The sequence below is a fragment of the Lepidothrix coronata genome, unplaced genomic scaffold (assembly GCF_001604755.1).
Source record: "Lepidothrix coronata isolate B3197 unplaced genomic scaffold, Lepidothrix_coronata-1.0 Scaffold119, whole genome shotgun sequence".
In the NCBI taxonomy this organism is placed as follows: Eukaryota; Metazoa; Chordata; class Aves; order Passeriformes; family Pipridae; genus Lepidothrix; species Lepidothrix coronata.
In genome coordinates, this window is record NW_016690299.1 from 2,088,715 (window position 1) to 2,112,109 (window position 23,395).

General features: G+C 46.1%; 2 protein-coding genes across 2 annotated transcripts in view; both read right to left on the reverse strand.

Moving 5' to 3' along the window:
• The window catches only part of SOS2 (SOS Ras/Rho guanine nucleotide exchange factor 2), a 41,386-nt gene extending 25,093 nt beyond the window's left edge, over positions 1 to 16,293 (reverse strand). The window contains exons 1-6 of the mRNA XM_017825448.1: positions 16,207 to 16,293; positions 6,913 to 7,038; positions 4,150 to 4,281; positions 2,266 to 2,430; positions 1,395 to 1,598; positions 40 to 183 (exon numbers count right to left, since the gene is read on the reverse strand). Coding sequence (XP_017680937.1) covers positions 40 to 183; positions 1,395 to 1,598; positions 2,266 to 2,430; positions 4,150 to 4,281; positions 6,913 to 7,038; positions 16,207 to 16,293 — 858 coding nt within the window. The remainder of the gene's footprint in view (positions 1 to 39; positions 184 to 1,394; positions 1,599 to 2,265; positions 2,431 to 4,149; positions 4,282 to 6,912; positions 7,039 to 16,206) is intronic.
• Positions 16,294 to 18,615: 2,322 nt separating this feature from the next.
• L2HGDH (L-2-hydroxyglutarate dehydrogenase) overlaps positions 18,616 to 23,395 on the reverse strand; it is a 14,754-nt gene continuing 9,974 nt past the window's right edge. Inside the window, exons 9-10 of the mRNA XM_017825449.1 lie at positions 22,429 to 22,560; positions 18,616 to 20,819 (exon numbers count right to left, since the gene is read on the reverse strand). Coding sequence (XP_017680938.1) covers positions 20,624 to 20,819; positions 22,429 to 22,560 — 328 coding nt within the window. The 3' untranslated portion in view covers positions 18,616 to 20,623. The remainder of the gene's footprint in view (positions 20,820 to 22,428; positions 22,561 to 23,395) is intronic.

Consider the following 23,395-nt stretch of genomic DNA (forward strand, 5'->3'; position numbering starts at 1 on the left):
AAAAAAAAACCCCAAAACTCCCTAACTAAACACTGTTACCTCTGCAAGATCCTCAAAGCAGCTGCCAGCCAGAGGGTGGGGGCTGCTTTCATCCGTCATTTCCACGGTGTCCTCGATCAATCCCAAAAGCTTCACCGTCAGCTCGTGGATGTCTGAGATGTTGCTGAATATCACGTCGATATCCTGCAAACATCAAAACATGCCTTAGTCCTGCCTGGAATAATTTATTCATCAGGTAAATACTGCAGCTTTTTTTTTTTTTTTTGCCTGGACCAAGAGGTAAACGGAGAGGAGCCAACGAAAAGCAAGGAAGAAAGTCGGAACTCCAGGGTATTCCCAGTCCTTTGGGCATATCCAGCCTTGCCCAATTCTCACACCATCCTTCCCAGGCTGGTGTGGTCCCAGGACAGGCTGCTGGGGCTTTGGACAGAAATTCCTGGCTTTTCCAACCGTTATTGTCCCCTCTGCTCATTCTTATTCCACAGAACAACAGGAAGGAAGCAATTTAAAGCAGGGAATTTACAGGTCAGATCCTCTAAACCACAGGTCCAACTAAATCAGCTGCTGGGCTCCTTCAGCAGAGGAAGAATCAGCAGTTTCCTTTCCCAAATTCTACTTTTAGATTAGAAATTTCTCATACCCATTCCCAAAAGAATATTCCTCAGCTCCAAAGCTATTATCACTTCCTTCTCCCCCTGTTATCTCTGTCTGGATTCTGTCCTCACATTTGCACAATTCCCTGATACACCATGGGCTCCTGAGGAACCTCCAAACCCAGCTGGAGTGGGCAGCTCCTGCTGCCTCTTTTTAACCTAAAAATCCCAGTTCAGGTTCTGCTGGGTCCCCTTCTCCTTCTCCCACAGGAAGGATTCCCTAATCCCTCCTTCTCTTACCAGAGCTGTTCTTCCTTTCTAAACTCCAGCATTCCAAAAACGGGATTTGCCACATGTACAATTTCAACCAAAACATTTCAACCATTTATCAGAAATTGCCTTCACAGTTAGAGAATCCAGAGCCAGGGGCTGTTTTACTTGGAATTCCTACAGATTAGAGTGCCCTGGGGTAGACCTCAAATGTCAATTCAAGTGTTCACCTGCATTCACTGCACATGCAGGTAAATAACTTAATTTTTATGTTAAGCAAAAGTGAAACTATTGCCCACATGACCAAAACAATCCTGCTGGCACCTGACAGGGAATGGTGTCCATTAAGCTGCACTCACACAACATTCATGGCAATTCCCCCGCTGGATTTCACACACAGACAACACTCATTACTCAGTGACAAGACAATAAATCAGGTTTAATTTTACCTCCAGCACAGTTAAAATGGAGAAGTTATGGCTGCTAATGGAGCAATTAGCATCAGCCATCGATAACCACTAAAGGACTCACATTGGGTGTGAAGAGTTTTCTGTTGGACAGGAAAGCTTCCCGAAATACTTTGATGATCAGGTTCAGCTCCCGCAGGTATTGCCTTTCCTCTGCTATTTCGTTCCTCACAAGGTCATAGTAGTTGAGTTCCCCAGAAGAAGAGGGCTCGTCCTCACACAGAGAAACCAATCCAATCTCATCCTGATCAAACATATCCATCAAAACCTAGCAAAGGAATTAAAAAAAAGAAAAAAGACATCAAGTCTGATTTTCACACTTGGCTCAAGCTCGGCTGTTTCCGTGTGTTCAGAGAAATCCTTGGAGTTTTTAATACAATACTTTCTGTGATCACTTTCACAAGGGAGTAATATTTAAACTTTGGCAGCAGGAGGCTGGATCAGTTGCCAAAGCCATTTTTCCCTTTGGAAGTTAGTATGACCTAGAAAACAAGTTACAATTCATGCAGAATCAACTCTGAAAACAAGGCATCTTGCATAAGGCTTGGCCAAAACCCTCCTGGTAAAGATAAAATTAAACAAAAATGTTTCTCATTTTAATGGGCATGAAAACTAAAGGTCTTTTCTGTATCAGGAAGAAGAGCAGTTGTGACAAAGTGACATCAAGAGGGCCATGACAGCAGAGAAATAAAGGACAACATCATTTTCTGTCCTTACACTGTCTGTAAGGACTAAAAAATATTTACAAATTTTAGTTCCAAAACTTACACAGGCTTAACTTAAGTTTTTGCTTAAGGTCTGGAATGAATAAGGAGAAACCTCTGCATTTGAGTAAGACCAGGCTCTCCCTCCCATCCTCCTTTGGATATACCTTCCAAATGCAATTAAATTTTAAAAAATCACCTCTAGGTACTGTTTTAATCCCAACTCTTTACCTTATCAGCACACATTGATACTTTAATGTCCTGCTGGGAGATCTCAAAGTGCCGGATATTGAAAACATAGTTTCCAGCCAGCTTTAAAATGTCAGCTGAGATGTATTCCAAGACAGCCACGATATAGAGAGAGACATGGTAATCCACCTTATAGCCCAGGACCTCCTGCAAAGTGAAAACAAGAGGAAAAATAAAAGGTATTTATTCCAGAAATTCATTTGGAATGACAATTAACACGTTGAGTTTTCTACTGAAATTGGTCTTGTCTGTGGTGGTTAATTGTCAAAGTAACAGCCAGGGATAAGCACATCAAATGCAAATTGGGACATCTGCCTCAAAGGGAAAGCTTGTAAATGCTTGGGTCATTTTGCCATTTTAATGGATGAAAAGCTACAGAACTTTCAATGAATCTTCCTCTAAAAATGACACTCCTAAAAATAGGGTTCCTGCAAGGAAGAAACCACTCCTGTACTTAATTTTTCGTCTGTAGCTGTGCTGATTGCAGGACTCTGGTCCTAGTCTGAACTTCTGAGAACAGAGCAGGTTTCACTGTCATAGAGTCCCAGGATGGTTTGGGTGGGAAGGGGCCTTAAAACCCATCCCACTCCACCCCCTGCCATGGGCAGGGACACCTTCCACTAGCCCAGGTCGCTCCAAGCCCCATCCAACCTGGCCTTGGACACTTCCACGGATCCAGGGGCAGCCACAACTTCTCTGGGCAACCTGTGCCAGGGCCTTCCCACCCTCACACACAAGAATTCCATCCAAGAATCCCATCCAACCCTGCCCTCTGGCAGTGGGAAGCCATTCCCTGTGTCCTGTCCCTCCATCCCTTGTCCACAGTCTCTCTCCATCTTTCCTGCAGCCCCTTCAGGTCCTGGAAGGCCACAATCAGGTCACCCCAAAGCTTCTCTTCTCTTCTCCAGACTGAGCAATCCCAATTCTCTCAGCTTTCCCTTATGGGAGAGGTGTTCCATCCCTCTAATCATCCTGGTGAGTATATAAAGTAATCAAACTTCAAGAATGAAATCCTAATCAGAAAAAAGAACAACAGGATGAACCTTGCATGTTCTCCTCAGGACACACGTTCCATGTCCTGCAGAACTTGTTCCACAGGGCCTCTTACCTGGGACAGGACTGTCAGGACCAGGTAAACTCTTGCATTTGAATAAAGCAAATTTGTTCTTATCATGCGTTGGTGCATCCCCTAAAAATCAGATTTTGTGCCTGTTTTCACACACTTCTAAACCAGACTTGACCAAAAAACACCACTGTTGTCTAGGAAGATCTTACTTCATGCTGTTTTCTTGCCTAAAATCTCTTCCCCTCTCGCTGACCCTCACGAACTGAGACACTGTGAATGAGAACAGCACAACTAGACCCGAAAAAGGGCTTTAATTTCTGCTTATGCTCAAGCAGAGTTTTCTCAGCAGCTGGAAACACCTTTGCAGATCTCATGATTTTTAAACCCGAGGCTCCAGTGGCACTCAGCAGTAACTCCAAGGACACTGGCACACATCTCAGTTGACAGTACACAAGGAACAGGACCTACTTGTTCTCTCTTCTTCTGTTTTGGTTTCTGCAGCATTTTGAGACAAATAAAGGCATCAAAGCAGCGCTGCTGAAGTAGGGAAGGTATTTTGAGTTTTATTTATGTTAAAAACTAACCAGTCACATTTCAAAGAAGAGTAATAATTAACACACCGATGCCTATGATGAATTTAAGGATCTACTTTTATTATCACTGTAATAAATTCATCCTGTTCTATGGTGACTCTTTACTCCCTTTAGCCAATGAGAGAAACTCCTTTAATGTCACACAAATTAAAGAAAGACATGAAAGGTTATGCTGGAGGGCAATACCACAGCAGAGGGGGTGAATACCTTCAATAAAGGATGGATTTTGTCCACAGGGAGCAGGAGAGGGTTCCTTCTTTTCCGTTTCTCTATGGCAGACTGAGCATCAGCGATCGCCCACTTGTCTATGGGGTGAGGAAATGTCTTTTGGACCCGCTCCTGTCCAAACACACAAAGTGCACTGAGATCAACCACAGCCATCAGAGAGAAGTTTAAATAAAACACAGCACAGCAAATTACTTCCCCTGTAGTACAGACAATTATCCTCCTCCTCAGTGTTTGCAACACGTTCTCCTAATTGTTCTCTCCCTCTTACCCAACTCGGTTTCTCTCTTTGCAGCAATCCCAACCAACCTCCCTTCCCTGGGCACCAAGAACTCCTTCAAATCTCCTAAAATACCTCCTGATCTATCATCTTTACAAGAGCAGCAAGAAAACTCAGGTTTCAGTCTCTACTTCCAGTGGAAGGTGTCCCAGCCCATGGCAGGGGATGGAAGTGGGTGGTCTTTAAGGTCCCTTCCAACCCAAACCATTCTGGAATTCTATGAGACCAGGAGCCCAAAATATAGACACCATCAGGAAGTACTAAACAGTTTACAGGCTACAAAAACCCCAAGTTGATATTGTTCCTGTTTCAGAAAAGGGTGTAACTTGCCCAACAGCAGGTCAAGTTTATGGCAGAAATGAAAAAGTGAAGGATGAGATGGGAAAAAATGGTGAAACCTTTGTGTCCCTTTGATAAAAAGGTTTTTGCACGTATTCTGACATCTGACAGGAGGCCTGAGGTTTTCTTACAGGCAGGTTTTCTTAGGGGCAGCTTTTAAATATTTGCATGTGGCCATTTAATGCTCAACCTTCTGTGTCAGTGCCAGGTAAGGACACGGTGACCTTTCCTCTTGGAGAGCGGCCGACAGTGCTGGGCTGGTTCACCAAAATGGACCTTCCTCGAGATCCCACCAGGAGATCATCCCAAAACATGGAGATAATGTGGCATTCAGATGTCCTTCAACACGGAATCATAGAATTCCAGAAAGGTTTGGGTTGGAAGGGGCCTTAAAACCCATCCCACTCCACCCCCTGCCATGGGCAGGGACACCTCCCACTAGCCCAGGTTGCTCCAAGCCCCATCCAACCTGGCCCTGGACACTTCCAGGGATCCAGGGGCAGCTTCTCTGGGCAACCTGTGCCAGGGCCTCCCCACCCTCCCAGCCAGCAATTCCTTCCCAATATCCAACCTAAACTCCATGAGTAACACGTTCCTTCTGCACTCCAACTTCACTGCTTCCTACTGTTTTCTTGGGAACTCTTTTAAGGGCTTTTGCTATTTATAGAACATTTATAATTTGAGATTTTTAGACCTTGATCTTGCAAATACTTAAGTCTAACATCATGCACAAACAGTTCCATTAACTCCAGGCTGCTATGTAAATATCTGCATGATAAACTTTAGAGAGATCACAGCCCTCATGTTTTCTCTTAACTGCTAAAAACAGCCCAGGAGCAGATCCAAAAGCCCTTATCCGTGGATCTCAGATTCCTGCTGGCAGCAAAACCTCACCAACAACCCAGAACAAAACTGAATTATAATTTCCCTGCTCTGGAAGGGTCTGAATGTATCGACCTACAGAACATTTACACCTAACTCTGTGTTTTTAAACGAAATAACTTACATTGCCAAGATTAGCAATGTTTTATTCTTCACAGCTTTAAAATATATGGAAAACACACAGGATTTGGCATTTGCTGTGACACTCCCAAATCAGAGTTGAGGGTTTGATCAGCTGGGAACTGCAGAAAGGACGTGGAATTTCTCAGCTCCACATCCAAAGTTCAAATCCACACTCAAATCAGACTCTCCAACCCCGAGAGCTATTAAGTGACTATAAAGTTTTGCTTTTACTTAGTGATTTGATAATCTTTATGCATCACTATATCAAAATACATTAATCATAAACCAAAATTAATAATTAATGTTGAATAAAGGGTGTCTAATAAAAATCTAAAACCCTTCAGGCAATTATTTTGCAAATATATATTTTTACATATTTTAGGTATATATGTATATATTCTTTTTTATTTCCATGACACACATACAAAATATTAGATATTTTTGTGCATTATATGTATTATTCTTTTTATTTCCACGACATCCATAGAGAATACCAGACAAGGACTTCATTTTGCTCCAGGCTATAAATCCCAGACATATAGATTAATGTAAAATTAATTCTCTGCAAAGCTGTAACGGGTCACAGCCACATGCAAGTACTTCCTCCCTCCAGACTCCATTAAATCCTCATTCTGGAATGATGACACAAAAGCAGACAGCTGCAATAATACAAGAGCCTCAGTGAGTTCAGTAAAGTCCCAGGAACATCCAACTCTGTTCCCTCAGCTGCACAATCCAGCCCTGACAACAGTAACCTTTCATTCCAATATCTCCTTTTTCCCCCCCTGTGTGTTTATGTCAAGAAGTAAGAAAAATTCTTAAATCCGAGGTGCATTTGAGGAGTAAAAAAATCCTTCAAAGCATCCTGCATTTACAAAAACGATGCTGAAAAGAAAAATTCCCCAAATTTCTATTCTTAAGGACAGGAGAACGAGTTTCCAATTAAACTTGTTAATAAAATCTAAATAGAATCGGGGAATGGTTTGGGTTGGAAGGGACCTTAAAGCCCATCCAGTTCCACCCCTTGCCACTGGCAGGGACTCCTTCCACTGGACCAGGTTGCTCCAAGGAAACACTTTTTTTGGGTTTTTTTTTTTTGGTTTTCCAGTATGCAGTTGTACCTCCACATCTTGGACAGTCCGGGGCTGAGCGATGCACAGTTTGTTCAGCAGCTGAAGGATCAGCTCCTCAATGTAATACAGGGAATCTTCCTTTGCCGACAGGTTTGGGTGAACCTGTTGCTGAACCTGCCCAAAGGAATGACAAGAATTAGGATTTTTCTGTGGAGAAAAGGACAGTACTGCAGTGCTGCAAGCTCACACGGGTTCCAGTCGTTTCCCACAAGTTTCCCTATGGAGTTAAGGTGGTAATTCCTACTCCTGCAAGCAAAAACTACGTGTTTGGCCGTTGTGGTGGGGAAGGAGTTTCAAGCCAAGGCAGATTTCTGCCAACACTGCAGTGAAACAATCCCTGTGGGTTACTCAGCCAGGAATGAGTAACTGCAGTTCCATTACTAACCCCAACGAGTGACTGTTGTAGTCACCACCTGGAGTAACAACTCGCCCTACCTGGGTGACTGAACAAAGGAGCAGCTCGGACTCACCAGAGGGAAAGACTGGATAAGCAAGGAAAAGCTGATTCCCACCTCTCCCCAGAGCAAGGCAGGATAATGTGTTTTATCTCACTACACGGAGATTAATCCCAGCTTTGGTTTCCAAGGCTAAACCAGACCAGACAACCCGAAACAGGCAACCTCAGCATGTGCCCACAATTCACTCATCCCGGGCCACCAGGATGTTTTCCCACCAAAAATCCCCCCAACCAAACCACCCCACCTTAAAAACAACAAAAAAAAAGCTCTCGAGAGTTAGTCTCTACACTCAGTTTTCCCTGGCAGCCTCTCAATCAGGAAAGCACTAACTAGACCTCAAACTATAGCCAAAAGATTCGTAAGGAATACAATCCAGGGAAATTCCCTCCTCTCCCCATACAAATTCTATGTTAATCGCCTCAAAAAAAGTAACCTGACATACTCACACTGGCATTCACAAGAAAATGGGTTGGGAGCTTCTTGGGGGAAGAAAAGAACACCTTTGGGTCCAGTTCTGATCCTATGAAATACAGGCACTTCCAATTCCAAACCCCCTGGGTGAGACCCCAAACCCTGGGAGGCTCTGAGGGCTTCCTCCAAATTTAACAGAATCCCAGAAAGGTTTGGGTTGGAAGGGACCTTAAATCCCATCTCATTCCACCCCCTACCATGGGCAGGGACACCATCCACCATCCCAGGTTGCTCCAAGCCCTGTCCAACCTGGCCTGGAACACTTCCAGGGATCCAGGGGCAGCCACAGCTTCTCTGGGCAACCTGTGCCAGGGCCTGCTCACCCTCCCAGCCAGGAATTCCTTCCCAGTATCCCACCTAACCCTGCCTGTCCAGTTCTGTCACAGTTTTCGTACAGCCCTGTCAATGTAATTTCACTTTCTGTGCCTCAGACATGAATCTCTCTTTGCACTTCCTAGAACTGCTTCCCAGCTGACATGGATACAAGATCCTGAAAGAAAGAAAGAATCCTCAAGAAAACCAAACCCACTCCTGGAAGACTCTTACTTAAGATGCCAGTTTTACAACAATGGTCAGGGCATTTCATGTTCTTCCTGAACATGAGAGTTTAATTCACAAAACAATGGAAAACCAGGAAGTGCTGAGTTAAGGTCCCTCCACATATCTCTCACAGAGCACCACTACAAAAAAAGCAATTGCTAGCAAGGGAATAAGATGGAATTTTATGTCCCTCCAATGAACGCTTAAAGATGCTGCAGAGGACTGACAAGAACAGGAACTGTCAGAAGTTGAGGAAGGGAAGACTTTTTCCCCTCAGGAGCAGAGAGGGAACTCCCATTCCCTGTATCAGACCACATTCTACTCCCACCAGTCACCCACTGTACACACAGACATCACTGCCACAAAGAACAGGACTTTATTTGTACTTAACAGCTTCTGCCATGTTCTCCTCAGCTTTCTCAGGAGCACATGGACATCCAGCAAGGCTGAGGGGCAGCAGAGGAGCACAGAGTCCTCCTCAAACACTGACAGGGAATCTCAGTCTCACACAAGGAACACAAATCCCAGAATTCCAGAATGGTTTGGGTTGGAAGGGATCTTTAAGATAATCTCATTCCACCCCCTGCCATGGGCAGGGACACCTCCCACTACCCCAGGTTGCTCCAACCTGGCCTTGGACACTTCCAGGGATCCAGGGGCAGCCACAGCTTCTCTGGGCAACCTGTGCCAGGGCCTCACCACCCTCACAGACAATTCCTTCCCAATATCCCATCTCTCCCTGCCCTCTGGCAGTGGGAAGCCATTCCCCCTTGTCCTGTCCCTCCATCCCTTGTCCCCAGTCCCTCTCCAGCTCTCCTGGAGCCCCTTTAGGCCCTGGAAGGATCTCTCAGCTCTCCCTGGAGCCTTCTCTTCTCCAGGTGAACACCCCCCAGCTTTCCCAGCCTTTCCTCCCAACTGTTCCATCCCTCTAATCATCTTCATGGCCCTCTATCATGGAGTTAATTTTCCTTCAAAAGGAGCAAAACTGACAACAAAGCCCAACACTTTTTGGTTGAGACAACTCTTCCCTGAGGATCTAGAAAATCAGCTTCCATTTGAAATGAGTCTGCCTGCAGCATCCTGGAAGGTCCCTGAGGTACCTGTGCACTCCCTGGCTTCCAGAGAAGTTATTCTGACATAAGTGACGAGAAAAATAAAATATTTTTGTTTTATCTGACTGTTTGTCAGAGCAAAACAAAAACACTTATAAAAGCTGTGCACTGGTTGATCAAATCAGATGCCTCTGGATCAAGCAACACTTATTCTTTGCAGTATTCCCCTTAATCCTGACTAAAAGGACTGGAAAAGCAAGGAGGGATTGATAAACACTGAATATACACAAAAAAAGCAGGAGGAATTACAGAGGACATGTTCCTTAGGGAAGGTACATCCACTGATTTCAGGTTCAGACTGAAATATCTGAGCTCAATTATATAAATTGGCATGGAACAAACACACCAAAGTACACTGGGCTGAATATTATTTGTCTGGTAACTGCTAAAGGGTCAAAATACCCTTTACAAACCCCACAAGGTGTCCCAGAGCTGTGCTGCAAGAACTGAGCAGAAGGTATCACAGACACCAGATTTTTTACCTGTTTTATCTCTGAAACAGTGGAGTGTCTGGAGTCATTAAAGAGGCAGATTAGGATTAGCAGGACTAATTTCTACAGTGTCATTCACATGGGATTATTCCTCCGGGAGCTGTTCCAAGGAATGGAAATTAAATAACAGGTACAACCGTGGCATTTAAACTTGGCCTTAAGGCCTTTCTGGGGGACACATTTTTTTTTTTTAGATGGGAATTCCTAAACTGCTGCTTCTCCTGCTCCTCTCCTCTACTTGTCCCTACTTTTCCACCTCCCTCAACACGTGTATGTTTGATGAAAAGCCACAAAAGCTTCTCCAGAAATGAAATCAAGCTCAAAATTCCTTCTCAGTAAGATGTTAATAATCCTGTTCAGAAAAAGATGAGGATGAAAACCTTTCATGAAGATAAACAGTATTAAAACTACAAACAAACTGATTTTTTTTTTTTTTTTTGGCAGGGTTAATTTTGAAGTGCAGGAATTCTGGTGTGAAGTCTGAATGTCACTAATAGCTGCATTTGGGGTAATCCAGAACCCCAGAGTATAAAAGCAATGGTCAAAGGGTTGCATCTGACATTACAAAAAGCTGAGGAAAACAAAATTAGGAGTAAAAACTGAAAATAACTTCTTTTTAGCCTGTGCTAATGGGACAAACCAGCAGTTTGGCCATAATAATTATACATATTTTCACATAATACATGTATTTTGATGGTAAAAACACATCCAGAAAGCTCCAGTTGTTCCACAGTGAGCACAAGAGCAAAGCAAGAGATGGTTCATTAAAAAAACCCCAAGAACAGAAAAATCCCAGCATATACCACCAGAAACATATGCATTCATATTCCTGAAAGACTTGACAGCAATATCCCATTTCTCTACTCATATTCAAAAGTACATTTTCAGAAAACAGAATTCCAGAATTACTTGAGATTTCAGAACAAGAAGTTTCTCATTTAAAATGCCTGTGCTTAGGTTGGGGTTTTATTCTTTCTTATCTTTTTCCTCCTGAAGATAACCCTGACCATGAGAAACACAAAACATCTGCTCCAAAGGCATTTTTAATCCCGCATCTGGATGATGCTCCAGAGGAAGGCAACCAGACGTAGTAACTTAAAAGTTTCTGATGCTCTTATTCAGTGAAAAAGGAGGTTTATATTCCCAGCTGATTGATATTCCCAAAGCATAATTCTTCAGGAAGAACCACAAATATTTAAATACTTGAAGAGAAATCCCAAATAGAAAAAAGAAAATTACAAAGTTGACGTTTTTATCTTTAGCTATTTAACTACACTTTTCCTCTAGGATACTGTATTTGAGGGGAGGGTGAATTGAAGGAGGAATGATGGGTGGTGCAGGCAGGGAATCTGACTCTGAAACAGCATCAAAGACTGTCCTAAGATCTCCTGGGATCCTGCTTGGTGCAGGCAGAAAAAAAATATATTAATAATGACCCAAATAGACACCAACTCCCCTTTCTCCACTTGATTGTTGCTTCCTTTTATACACAGGAACTAAAATGTGGGTCTGTTTACATGTAAACAAACCATATATACATTTTAATCTCAAAAACTGATGGGGATTTAAGTGTTTGGATTTTATCCAGCCATGTAAAATGCTTTGTTTAAACTGAGATAACCCCTGAATGAGCCTGGCACAGCCTCTGCCCTGTGACAGGGAAGGGAAACACCACGTGGAGATAGCTGTGCACGCACCTGAATCAACGCTGATAATTCTCCCAAAATTCTCCTAATTCTCCCAAAACTCTTCCACAGGGAGCTGAGAGCAGCCCTGGGCTCTGAATTCAGCACCCAGGGGCTTCCTCTCCCCACTTATTACATCCCACCCTTCCCAGGAACGGCTCACTCAGGTAGATGGAATTATTCAGACCTGGAATCTGAATCCCAGAATGGTTTGGGTTGGAAGGGACCTTAAAGCCCATCTCATTCCACCCCCTGCCATGGGCAGGGACACCTTCTACTTGAATTCATGTTTGTGGCAACTGCAAGTCTATAAAGGTCCAGACTTCTGAGCTCAAATAAACATATTTATTAGAAGCTAAATGACCTAATAGATTTCAAACCTAAATATAACTATTTAAAACTACTTAACAAGCAACTTTCCTGTTGGAATTAGAATGCATTAAATAATAACGCACGGTAATGAAATTAGAATGCATTAAATAATAATCTCCTATAATGACACTGTAATACATTAAATAATTCTAACCCAAAGGGAGCCTGATCTGCCATGGAAAACATGCAGGGAATAAAGTGGGGTACTCCTGCACTTCTCCCAATGCTGGCCAACCCCAGCCATGGACCTCACACAAGTCACATACACGAACTCCCAATATGTTTTAAAATACAGAAGCACTGAACCAATGTCAACTTCAAAAAAAAAAAATAAAAAAAGGCCTCAAAACGGTCTTTTATATTTCTCCACACAACATTTGCTAAGAATAAACCCTTTAGTCATGCTCTAGAAATTTGATGAGTGGTCCAGAGCAATGGTGGAATTGTTTTAGAAAATGCAAATAGTGCCCAGTGCCAGGATTATCCCGACATGTGGTGCCTGCAGAGCCGTGGGGATTAAATGTTTGACAGTCTCTGTTTGTGGATAATGGAGAAAACCCAAAACAAGAATCCCTGTGAGATGCTTGTAAACGTAATTTAGAAAAATCAAAGAGCAAAGCAACTGATTACACAGCTCTTGTTTACAGAAACGCGTTTTTAATTTGCCAGCAGATTTGTAAAAGCCAACACAAATGATAATCCCAGAATCCCAGGATGGATTGGGTTGGAAGGGACTTTAAAGCTCAGCTCATTCCACCCCCTGCCATGGGCAGGGACACCTTCNCTCATTCCACCCCCTGCCATGGGCAGGGACACCTTCCACTAGCCCAGGTTGCTCCAGCCTGGCCTTGGACACTTCCAGGGATCCAGGGGCAGCCACAGTTTCTCTGGGCAACCTGTGCCAGGGCCTCCCCACCCTCACAGCTGGGAATTCCTTCCCAATATCCCATCTCACCCTGCCCTCTGGCAGTGGGAAGCCACTCCCCGTGTCCTGTCACTTCAGGCCCTTGTAAAATTCATGCAGAGGATGCCCAAGAACATTTTAGGGTGAAAAAAATCCATCCGTACAAATCCAACAACACATTCCTCACTATTTTCAAAAACACACCCCAGCTCCATGGAATCACTCCGTTTCATTTTGAATTTCCAAGTAACTGGAACAGTTTATTCCAGGTAGCAACGAAAGGTATTTGGTATTAACGAATTTTTCAACCACAATTCCCCCCAAATTTTTTATGCAGTGCATGGCCAGCACATTGAAACTGGGACCTGGGAGTTACACACTCAGCTGGAACCACTGGAATTCAGACAGGACTGTCATGGGCACCCCTGTAACAGCAGTTCAATCACCAAACCTCAGTGACCACATAAAAAATATTGTTTCCTTCAGATTCACTAACTTTGACAGGACTTTTATAAGGAGTTTCAATATCCTCACTCCCTACTCAGATTTCCAGCACAGCAGCAGAAGGAAATAAAGTGTTTTAAGAGCAAGGACAAAATCTCAGCTAAAACAGAGCCAATGTGTGAAACTGCTTTGAATTTTTCAGCTCACAAGATTCCCAGGTGCCAGTGCTAAGTATTAGGGCATATAAATATATAAAATCTGGTTTAAAGATGCCTTGCCATTTAGTTTCATTTTTTTCTTCCTAAAAAGACTCACACTGGAAGGTGGAATTCAGCACCACCAATTTTAAAGAGTATGGCACTTAAATGAATACAAAATATTGTTCTAAAAGACACATTCTCACCTTTTTTTTCACATGTTAAAGTAAGAACTGATGTATTTTACCATTTTTCCCCCATTCATGATGTGTTAAGGGTCAACTGTGTAGAATTAAACTAAAGCGAGGGTTTAAAAGTGTTTGATAAAAAGAAATGACCTTAAACTTGCTGAAATCATGATGAAAGAGACTGGAGCTCTTCAAGGCATGTTCTGGACTTAAAACCCAAGCAGCAAGGAAATATTGTATTATCCATCTCCATATCTTTCTGTGTTTTAGAATGAAAGACTTCTCACACCCCAACATGAACAAGGGAAACCAAAACCTTTCCTTCTTTTTTCTGCTCCCAGTTTCTCTCCTTCAAAAAATGCTCATTAAAGGGAAAAGCTTCCAGGAATGGAAAATAGCATCCAGGACATTAAAAATCCAGCTTAGGAGTTCAAAACAACCCCCTACCCCAGGTGTTTGACTAAAAAGTTTCTAAATTTTCTTTAAAATTTTCATCTCAAAGCAACCTGCTCGGAAGGATCACAAGTAATCTGGGATGAGTGGATTTTTAAACCTCTTCAGGACAAAATTACAAACTATTTGAAAACAGGGGTGATGATGTTTAATAAATTCTGTACTTAACACAAAACCTGATGCTCTCACACTTGGGATTCAGTGCCACACTCTCCTAGAAATAACTGAATAGTTACCTTGGATAATCTCACTATCCAAGTGAAAAAGTAAAGCTTTTGTAAACAAAACAACCCATAAATTTACTAAAATATTCTGGTTTACTCCAGTAACACTCCAGTGTTTATTTTATAGACTATCTTTTAAAGAATGTATTTAAACTGCCAGTGTCTCCCTGCCTGCAGGAACTGACAGTGATACAGTTTTGGGTTGACTCACTGATACTGTGTGTTCACACAAGAAATGCACATTAAAGTCCCATTGCTTCATGCTCCAGGGTGGGTCCTGCAGACAGGGAACTTTCCCCAGGGAAAAAAAAACCCCAGGATATAAGCAACTACACATTTTTACAAGCAGCCACTGGTATCACAACTCTTCTTTTGGAAAGCTGAAATTCCTGCTCTTTCCACCAAAACCAAATGCACAAACAGAAAGAATTGGTAAGAGCAGCATTAATCCACCAATTTTGACACTATTTGTATTTTAGGATGATGAAAACACCTTTAAATTTTAAAGAAACCACGTTTGGGAGGATGCTGGTTGGTGTCAAGGTGCTGTTTCAGGTTAGATTCAAGAGGCCAGGAAAAGAACAGCGTGGAATTCTCTAAGACACTGGAAAGCAGCTACTACAAGAAGGAGATTTAGGAATAAAGAGCAGAAAATCCAGGATTCTCCAGCCAGGCAATCAGGGGGTTCTCTGCCAGCCAGAAGACTACTTAGTTGCCTTCTAACACAAGTGACACGGGGGCCCAGAACAAATGCAAATCTTCTATTCTACTGAAAAAAAATCAAAAGGAATCGTTGCCCCACAGCATCAGTATATCTATTCTTGGGAAAAAAAGGAGAGAAACCACTCATGAGTGCCTGCAGGACCTGTACCCCAGTCCTGCCCAGCAGCAGAGATCCAGATCAGCTGGTAACTACGAACTATGGAATAATCCCCAACCTTTGGAAATGACACACAGCAGGACATCGCTCCCACCAACACCAATTTAACCACTCCCTCCACTGCTGGGGGTGTCCTTCCAAAGGGGGGTGGGCCGGGGGCTTCCCTGCCATGCAGGACACATCCTAAAAGGATAAATTTATCTGCTGTGAGGTTTCCAGCATGGTTTATCTCGTTCATGGAGTGGGAAGATGTGTCAGGAAGCACAGGGTGGATTCACCCTGCGGGACAGCCCGGTGATCTCCCGGGTGTTACCCGAGAGTCAGAAGCACCTCGGGTGGGTGCTCAGCGAGGGAATGAGGTTCAGGAAAGAGCCTGGAAAAGCCGCCTGGGGGAAAGGGATGCAGGATGCCATCCCACCGCACATCAGCAGTGTTACCAGGCTGCCCAGAGAAGCCTTGGCTGCCCCATCCCTGGAAGCGTCCAAGGACAGGTTGGAGCAACCCGGTCCAGCGGAGGGTGTCCCTGCCCACGGCAGGGAGAGGGGCTTTCAGGTCCCTTCCCACCCGAACCGCTCTGGAATTCCAGGATTCCAGGACTGCCCTTCCACGATCTTGCCCTCCCCGCACGAGCCCCGGTTTAAGGCAGGGAGCGAACTTTAATCAAGCGAAGGCGAAGCAGCGCCCGCCGGGTCCATCACCCGCCGCAGCATCCGCACACGGAGCAGCTCCTCGGGGACACCGGGAGCGCCCGACGGACCGGCGGGAGGCCGGGGGGGGGGAAACCTCCGGGAGGGCCCCTTCCCTTCCCAGCGCTCCCCGGAGCGCAGGTGCCGCCGCTCCCCCCTCCCCGCCCCGGGACTGACCTTGCGCAGGGCGGGCACGAAGAGCCCGCGCCATTTCGGGCCGTTCTCCTCGCCCAGGAACTCGTAGGGCTGCGGCGGCGGCTGCATGGCGGCCGCTGCTCCGCATCGGGGCCGCGCCGCCGGGCGCTCCGCTGCTCACCCGCCCGGCCGCGCCGCCATGGCCCGGCGCGGGGGCCGCTCGGGGCTCGGCGGGGACGGGGACGGGGACGGGGACGGGGACGGGGACGGGCCGGGCGGGGACGGGTCGGGCCGGGCCGGGCCCCGCTCGCTGCGGCCCCGCTGCCGCCGCCGCCCTGCGCGCCTGCGCACTGAGCCCGCAGCGCCCCCCGCGGGCGCCGCCGGGAGCGGGGCCGGCCCCGCTCCAGGGCCTGAGGGTGTTCCCGGCCCGCGGGGGATCGCCCCGGCTGGAAGGTGTATCCCCGGCTGGAAGGTGTATCCCCGCCTGGAAGGTGTATCCCCGGCTGGAAGGTGTATCCCCGCCTCGAGGCTGTTCCCCCGCCTCGAGGCTGTTTCCATCCCCACGTCAGTGTGGTTGCCATCCCGACCTGGAGGCTCTCTGTGGTGGTTCTCCCGACCTGGAGGCTGTTTCCCGCCGTACCTGGGGACTGTTTTGCTCCCTGCTTGGAGGCTGTTTCCATCCCCGCTTGGAAGTTATTTCCCTACCTGGAGGCAGTTTCTCTCCCTTCCTGGAGGCTGTTTCCAGTCCTACCTGGAGGCTGTGCCTCTGCCTACCTGGAGCTTGTTTCCATCCTTACCTGAAGGCTGTTTCCCTCCCTTGCTTGGAGGTTATTTCCCCACCTGGAGGCTGTTTCCATCCTTACTTGGGAGCAGTTTTCCTTACGTGGGTGCTGTTCTCCCTACCCAGGGGCAGTTTCTATCCCTACCTGAAGGCAGTTCCTCTCCCTACTGGAGGCTGTTTTCCTCCCTGCCTGGTGGATGTGCCTCTCCCTATCTGGAGGCAATTTCCATCCCTATGTGGAGGCTGTACTTCTCCCTACATGAATGCTGTTTCCTTCCCTACTTGGAGGTTACTTCCCTACCTGGAGGCTGTTTCCATCCTTACTCGGGGGCAACTTTCTCCCCTGCCTGGAGGCTGTGTTGCTTCCCACCTGGAGGCAGTTTCCCTCCCTACCTGGAGGCTGTTTCCCTACATGGAGGCTGTTCTTCCCCCTGCCCGGAGGCTGTTTCCCTCCCTACTTGGAGGTTATCTGCCTACCTGGAGACAGTTTCTTTCCCTACCTGTAGACTGTATTCCTCCCTACCTGAAGGCTGTTTCCATCCCTACAGGTAGACTGTTTTTCTCTCGACTTGGAGGCTGTTTCCATCCCTACTTGGAGATTGTTTCCCTGCCTGGAAGCTGTATTCCTCCCTACTTGGAGACTGTTTCCATCCTTACCTGGAGGCAGTTTCCCTCCCTACCCCGGAGAATGCCACTGTCACTGTTCCCTCCACCCACTGACCACCCAACTCCAGCCAAACTTCCCCTCATATCCAAATCTCACACCTTATCTGCCCCCTACTTCCCATTTTAAGACTGGTCTACAAAAGGAGTGGATAAATTAAATCAGGGAAAAAAGTGCCTCTCTGCCAGTGAGATCCTTCTCTGTGACAGATTTCCTGGAGGAGCCCGTCACTTCCAGAGGCAGCAATAACTCCTTATGCTCTGTGGCTCAACTTTCCTGCCCCACCAGAGCAGCCTGGGAGGTTCCCAACAAAACACTTATTTCTGGGGGAAGACACTTGTTCCTCAATCTCAAACTGTGAGGAAGAAGAAAAAGGTATTTCCAAGTGTGACCTCGGGATAATTGTGGTGTGATCCACGGACCTGCAGTTCCACGGATCTGGGACCACAAACTCTTCCCAGAGTCATTAGTTTAGACAGGGAAGGAATTCCTGGCTGGGAGGGTGGGCAGGCCCTGGCACAGGTTGCCCAGAGAAGCTGTGGCTGCCCCTGGATCCCTGGAATGTCCAAGGCCAGGTTGGACGGGGCTTGGAGCAACCTGGGACAGTGGAAGGTGTCCCTGCCCATGGCAGGGGGTGGCACTGGATGGTCTTTAAGGTCCCTTCCAACCCAAAACCAGTCTGGGATTCCATGATTCTATGACAATTCTGGGGAACAAACTGAGTTTGTCCACACATTTATTCAGAATGTCAGGAATTCCCATCCCACGTGCCACGACAGGCCCAGATCAGCCTCAAGACCAGTTCTGTCTAGTGAGGAAAAGCTGTGAGGTGTGAGAAGCACAGATAAGATAATTTAGGAAGACAAGTTTGGTCATGTGTCCCCCTCCTAAATAAAGTAATTCCTGTTATATAGAGCAATATCCTGCCTAATTCAGGGGAGAATTAGCAAATACCAGTGAAACTTTTCTCTGAGTCAGGAGAAACACATGGATTTTACAGCAATTTAAAAAAACACCCACCACACTAATTTAATCATAATAGAAAAAGGCACATCTATAAAGTCATCAAAATGAATTAGACCCATTTGGAAAATAAATTAATACATTTTCACGCTTCATGGGCAACAAGATTTATGTCTGCAACCCCATTATTATAATCTCTGAAGTCATTTTTTTTTAACGACACTTTATAACCTTTATCTCTAAAAATATTTATATTTCACAGAATGCTACATCAAGATTCATAATTTAAGTTTCCATTAAACTTTTCCCCAAAATAACCATCACCTGAGAGGAAAGAAACACAGGGAAATGTGCTGACTTAAGATTCCCCCTGGTCTCTGTCTGCTTTACATTTTAATGTTCCTTATTCTGTTAATACATGTCAGGGCCACACCTCGTGTGGGAGGAAGTTGGTTTTGCAACCCTTTTGTAGGATTTACTGTTGAGAGGCAACACTTCTGGCAGGGAGGGAAGAGAGGATTGTTCCACAGTGAGGAGTTTTACACATCCCTGTGGCACTGGAGCATCTGGAATAACTGAATCTCTGTCTCTTGGTATTTGGGGCTTGGAACAAGCGAGCAAAGCTTTGCTTTGAGGGGGTTTGAATTTCCAGGAGCCACTTTTCTGGTAAAGCAGGTGTCACCAGGAGAAAAAAATAAGAAAAAAAAAGGCAGGTTAAACCCTTTTTTCCCCTCAAAAGTGTCTCAGCTCTGCACAGTAAAACATCAGCCACACACCTGCCCTCCTGTGCTAACCCACACTTCATGCTCAGAGGAGTTCAGAAAACCACTTTTTCATGAAAAATGTGTGTCAACTTGCCTGGTACAAACTGCCCACAATGATCTGCGTTAGCCAACATCCTGTGAACTTCTGCTTTACAAGTATCAGCAAGCACTTTGTCCCTGAGGCCATAAAATTCTGGTTTATAGCAACTGCAGAGCTCACCGAGATAACTCAGCTCAGGACCAAGATTATTTGACATCTCTCTCTCCCCAGACTCTTCCAGGTGTATCTCTGATAAAAGCTGAGTATCAACAGAGTTCAGAAGAGTCACCAGCACTGTCTGAGCTCCCCCTGTGCCAGCCCTGTGGGAAATGGGAAGCCTCCCTGACTCATCCCTGTTTGGGCTCCCAGGGAAACAACATGACTCAATTAAGGCAGGTTTCTGGAGCTTCCCTCCCTTCACATTTGCTTTTGCAAAGACCATTTCCTCTGGATTGCTCAACAGCCTGCACTAAGATCAGCTCCTGCTGCATTACCAGTATTCAAAGATAAAAAAAAAAACAAAAAACAAACCCACTGAAGTAGTTTCTGATCAGTGCTGATTCCCAGCTGTAAATTAAATGAAAAATGACTGTTTATGTCCATATTTCCATTTTCAGCTCTATAACAAACAGAGGCAGTGATCAGACAGCGTATGTGAATTGCACATCTAAATAGACTTGGGTTTGGTAATCCTTGCTAAGCTCATTTTTCTGTGAAATACTCTACATTCACGTCAAAGGCTCTGAACATTGTTTTCAATCTCTGATAAAACCCTTAATTCCATATCAGTAGGACCCTTAAGCAGGGCTTATCCTTCTATTCCATTACTTTCATGTAATCTAGAGGGCTGTAGGCTCCAATTTAAACGGAATCAGAGAGAAATCACCCAGAGAACCACCCCGTGCCTGCGGTTTTTCAGACCCACCAGTTCTCCAAGGAGGCAACGTTCCAACCAGAGGCACGGGAATAATATGGATAATCCCACCACAGAGGCTCTTCCTGCTCCACCTGTGGTTGGAGACCCTCACGCTGTGCTGGTTCCTCAGGTGGACAAGCCCCCCTTGCAGGTGGCTGGACCTCACCAGGCACCACAACTCCTTAATCCACGACGCCGCGAAGTCGTGGGCAAAGGAGAACATTCCAAACGCTGGTCTGGAAAGCGCCACATCGCCTGTTTGATCCCTGCCCTTGAGAAGTTCAGTCAGTCCCACATTCCAGAGGGAAACCTCCCCACAGCTTCCAATCCCTCACAACTCGAAGCGTCTCCTGGCTTCGTCCGCGATCATCCCGGCGATGGCGAGGGAGGAGGTGGCGGCGGGGGAAGGGGCGTTCCTGACGTGGAGGACCCTGCTCCCAAGGTCTCCAGTGCCTCCATCGAACACAAAGTCATCCACCAGGTTCCCGTCGCTGTCCAGCGCCTGAGCTCTCACTCCGGAGGGGCCCCTGCAAAACCAAGGAGGAGCTCAGGAGACGTTTTCCTGCTGCCGGTGGAGTCGGGAGATCAATTCCCTTGGGAAGGGGGACAGTGAGGAAGGCAGAGTGTGGAGTCAAAGCCTTTTAGGGGAGCTTGAACACTCGTGAGGCAGAGCAGGGGATGTCTCACAGTCATGGAATCGTTGAGGTTGGAAAAGCCCTCCCAGACCATCCAGTCCAACCTGTGGCCAATCCCCACCAGCCCAGAGCACTGAGTGCCACGTCCAGTCATTCCTTGGACACCTCCAGGGATGGGGACTCCAAACCTCCCTGGGCAGCCCCTTCCAATGCCTGACCACCCTTTCCAGCAAGAAATCACTGCCACAGAACAAGGGCAGGCGGCCAAGCAGAGGATCTTCTCTGTCCTTCCTGGTTGAGAAGTTACTCTCCCACACTGCCACAAACATGCCCTGTCTTTCCAAGAAGGAAACCCTTTGTTTTGAAACACCAAACCTCATCAGACATGAATTTCATGCCCCTGGTGTGCTGCCAGACCTGGGTAACTCCTTCTCACCATGGCTGGCCTTTTCTTATTCTGTATTTTCTCCCTGCAAATGTTTGGACAGTTAAACCCTCCTCCATGTACTCAAATGCCTCCTCTTTCCTCATGAGCCTCTTCAGCCCCTTTGGCATTTCTGAACTCCTCTAAATTAGTTTCTCTCTCCACACAGCAAGAAACCAAACACAATTTTATTGAGATGATTAAACTAAGTCACTATTCACTCAGTAGCAACTCACAGTCCGTTTTCCCCTCTGAATTTCATGTTTTGCTTCCTTTGTGAACTCACATTATGTTCAGGCTACTGAATGTGTCACTAGGATAAACAGGCCTTTTCTTCGTAGGGAATATGTCACAAGAGTTCATTTCAGGCTCTGGAGAGTGTAGAAAGTCACATAACTATTCATCAAACCTGCCTGTACACAAGCAAATACCATATAGAAGATTTTCCTGTACAAAGTGTCACAGAATGGTTTGGGTTGGAAGGGACATTAAAGCTCAGCTCATTCCACCCCCTACCACGGGCAGGGACACCTTCCACTAGCCCAGGTTGCTCCAAGACCCATCCAACCTGGCCTTGGACACTTCCAGGGATGGGGCAGCCACAGCTTCTCTGGGCAACCTGTGCCAGGGCCTCCCCACCCTCAAAGCCAAGAATTTCTTCTCAGTATCCCATCTCACCCTGCCCCCTGGCAGTGGGAAGCCATTCCCCCTTGTTCTGTCCCTCCAGGCCCTTGGAAATGTCTCTCTCCATTTTTTCTGTCAGCTCCTTCAGGTCCTGGAAGGCCACAGTTAGGTCACCCCGAAGCTTCTCTTCTCCAGCCTGAACAATCCCAATAGTCCCAGCCTTTCTCATAGCAGAGGTGATTCATCCCTCTGATCATCTTGGTGCCTCCTCTGGACTCTCTCCAACAGCTCCACGTCCTTCCTGTGCTGGGACCCCAGAGCTGGAGGCAGCTCTGAGCTTTGGTAACATATTTTGGTGCAGGAAGAGAGAGAGCCCATGCCATGTTTGCCCCTGTTAAAACAAGATTTTCAACGAAGCCCCCGGGTGTTCCTGACAGGAGAAGCTTCCTTTACCTGAGCACGTCACTGGTGGTGACCTCGGGGATGAACCTCTGGAGCTGCTTCACCTGAGCGCTGAGGGAACAGGCTCTGTACATCTCCCCCACGCCGTAGGACACGTTCCTGAGCACGAGCTTCCACAGCCCACTGCAGGGAGGGAAAAAAAAAAAATCCCTGCAGCAAAACCAAATCTCCCACCAAAATGCAGCCAGGTCCAACTAAAGCTGTCAAAGGAGGCAGCAAATGCAACTGCACGGCAGGAATTCCCATTCCCAGCATCGGGGATCCCATATGCTTTCTGTTTGAGGAACATATGTTTGCCCTTCCCTGCTTCATTAAATCTTTTTTTACAGGGATGGAGCATTGCATTTACATTCTCTGGGAATTAACTCTGAACTCCAGTCCTGGAAATGTTCACAGCCAGGTTGGATGGAGCTTGGAGCAACCTGAGATAGTGGAAAGTGTCCCTGCCCATGGCAGGGGGTGGAATGAGATGAGCTCTAAGGTCCCTTCCAAACCATTCTGTGATTCCATGATTCCTTCCTACATCCAGCATTTTTCTCTGGTCCAGTCAAATGCCAAGGGAAGACAAGACATGGCACTTGGGACTTTTTCCCCACGATCATCCTGAAAAGTTCATCACACTCCCAAACCCCTCAGCTTTCAGTCACTGAATCCTGCTGTGCCTTTGCAAACCTTGTTTGCTCGCTCTGCTTTCCTCAAGTCTTCCCCTATAAAAATCCATAGGCAATGATGAAGGTGCTTTCAACTATTTACTGAATAAACTGAATTAAACTGAGCTGTTTGACAGAAAGCTCTTTTCCAGTGCCCTGACCTGCTTTTCAGCCTTTCCTTGGATCCTCCATAATATTTTCATATTGTTTTTCAAGTCTAATTTCCAAAATTGAGCACTTGGTAATAAGCATTCCTACAGATCACAGAATCCCAGAATGGTTTGGGTTGGAAGGGACCTTAAAGCCCA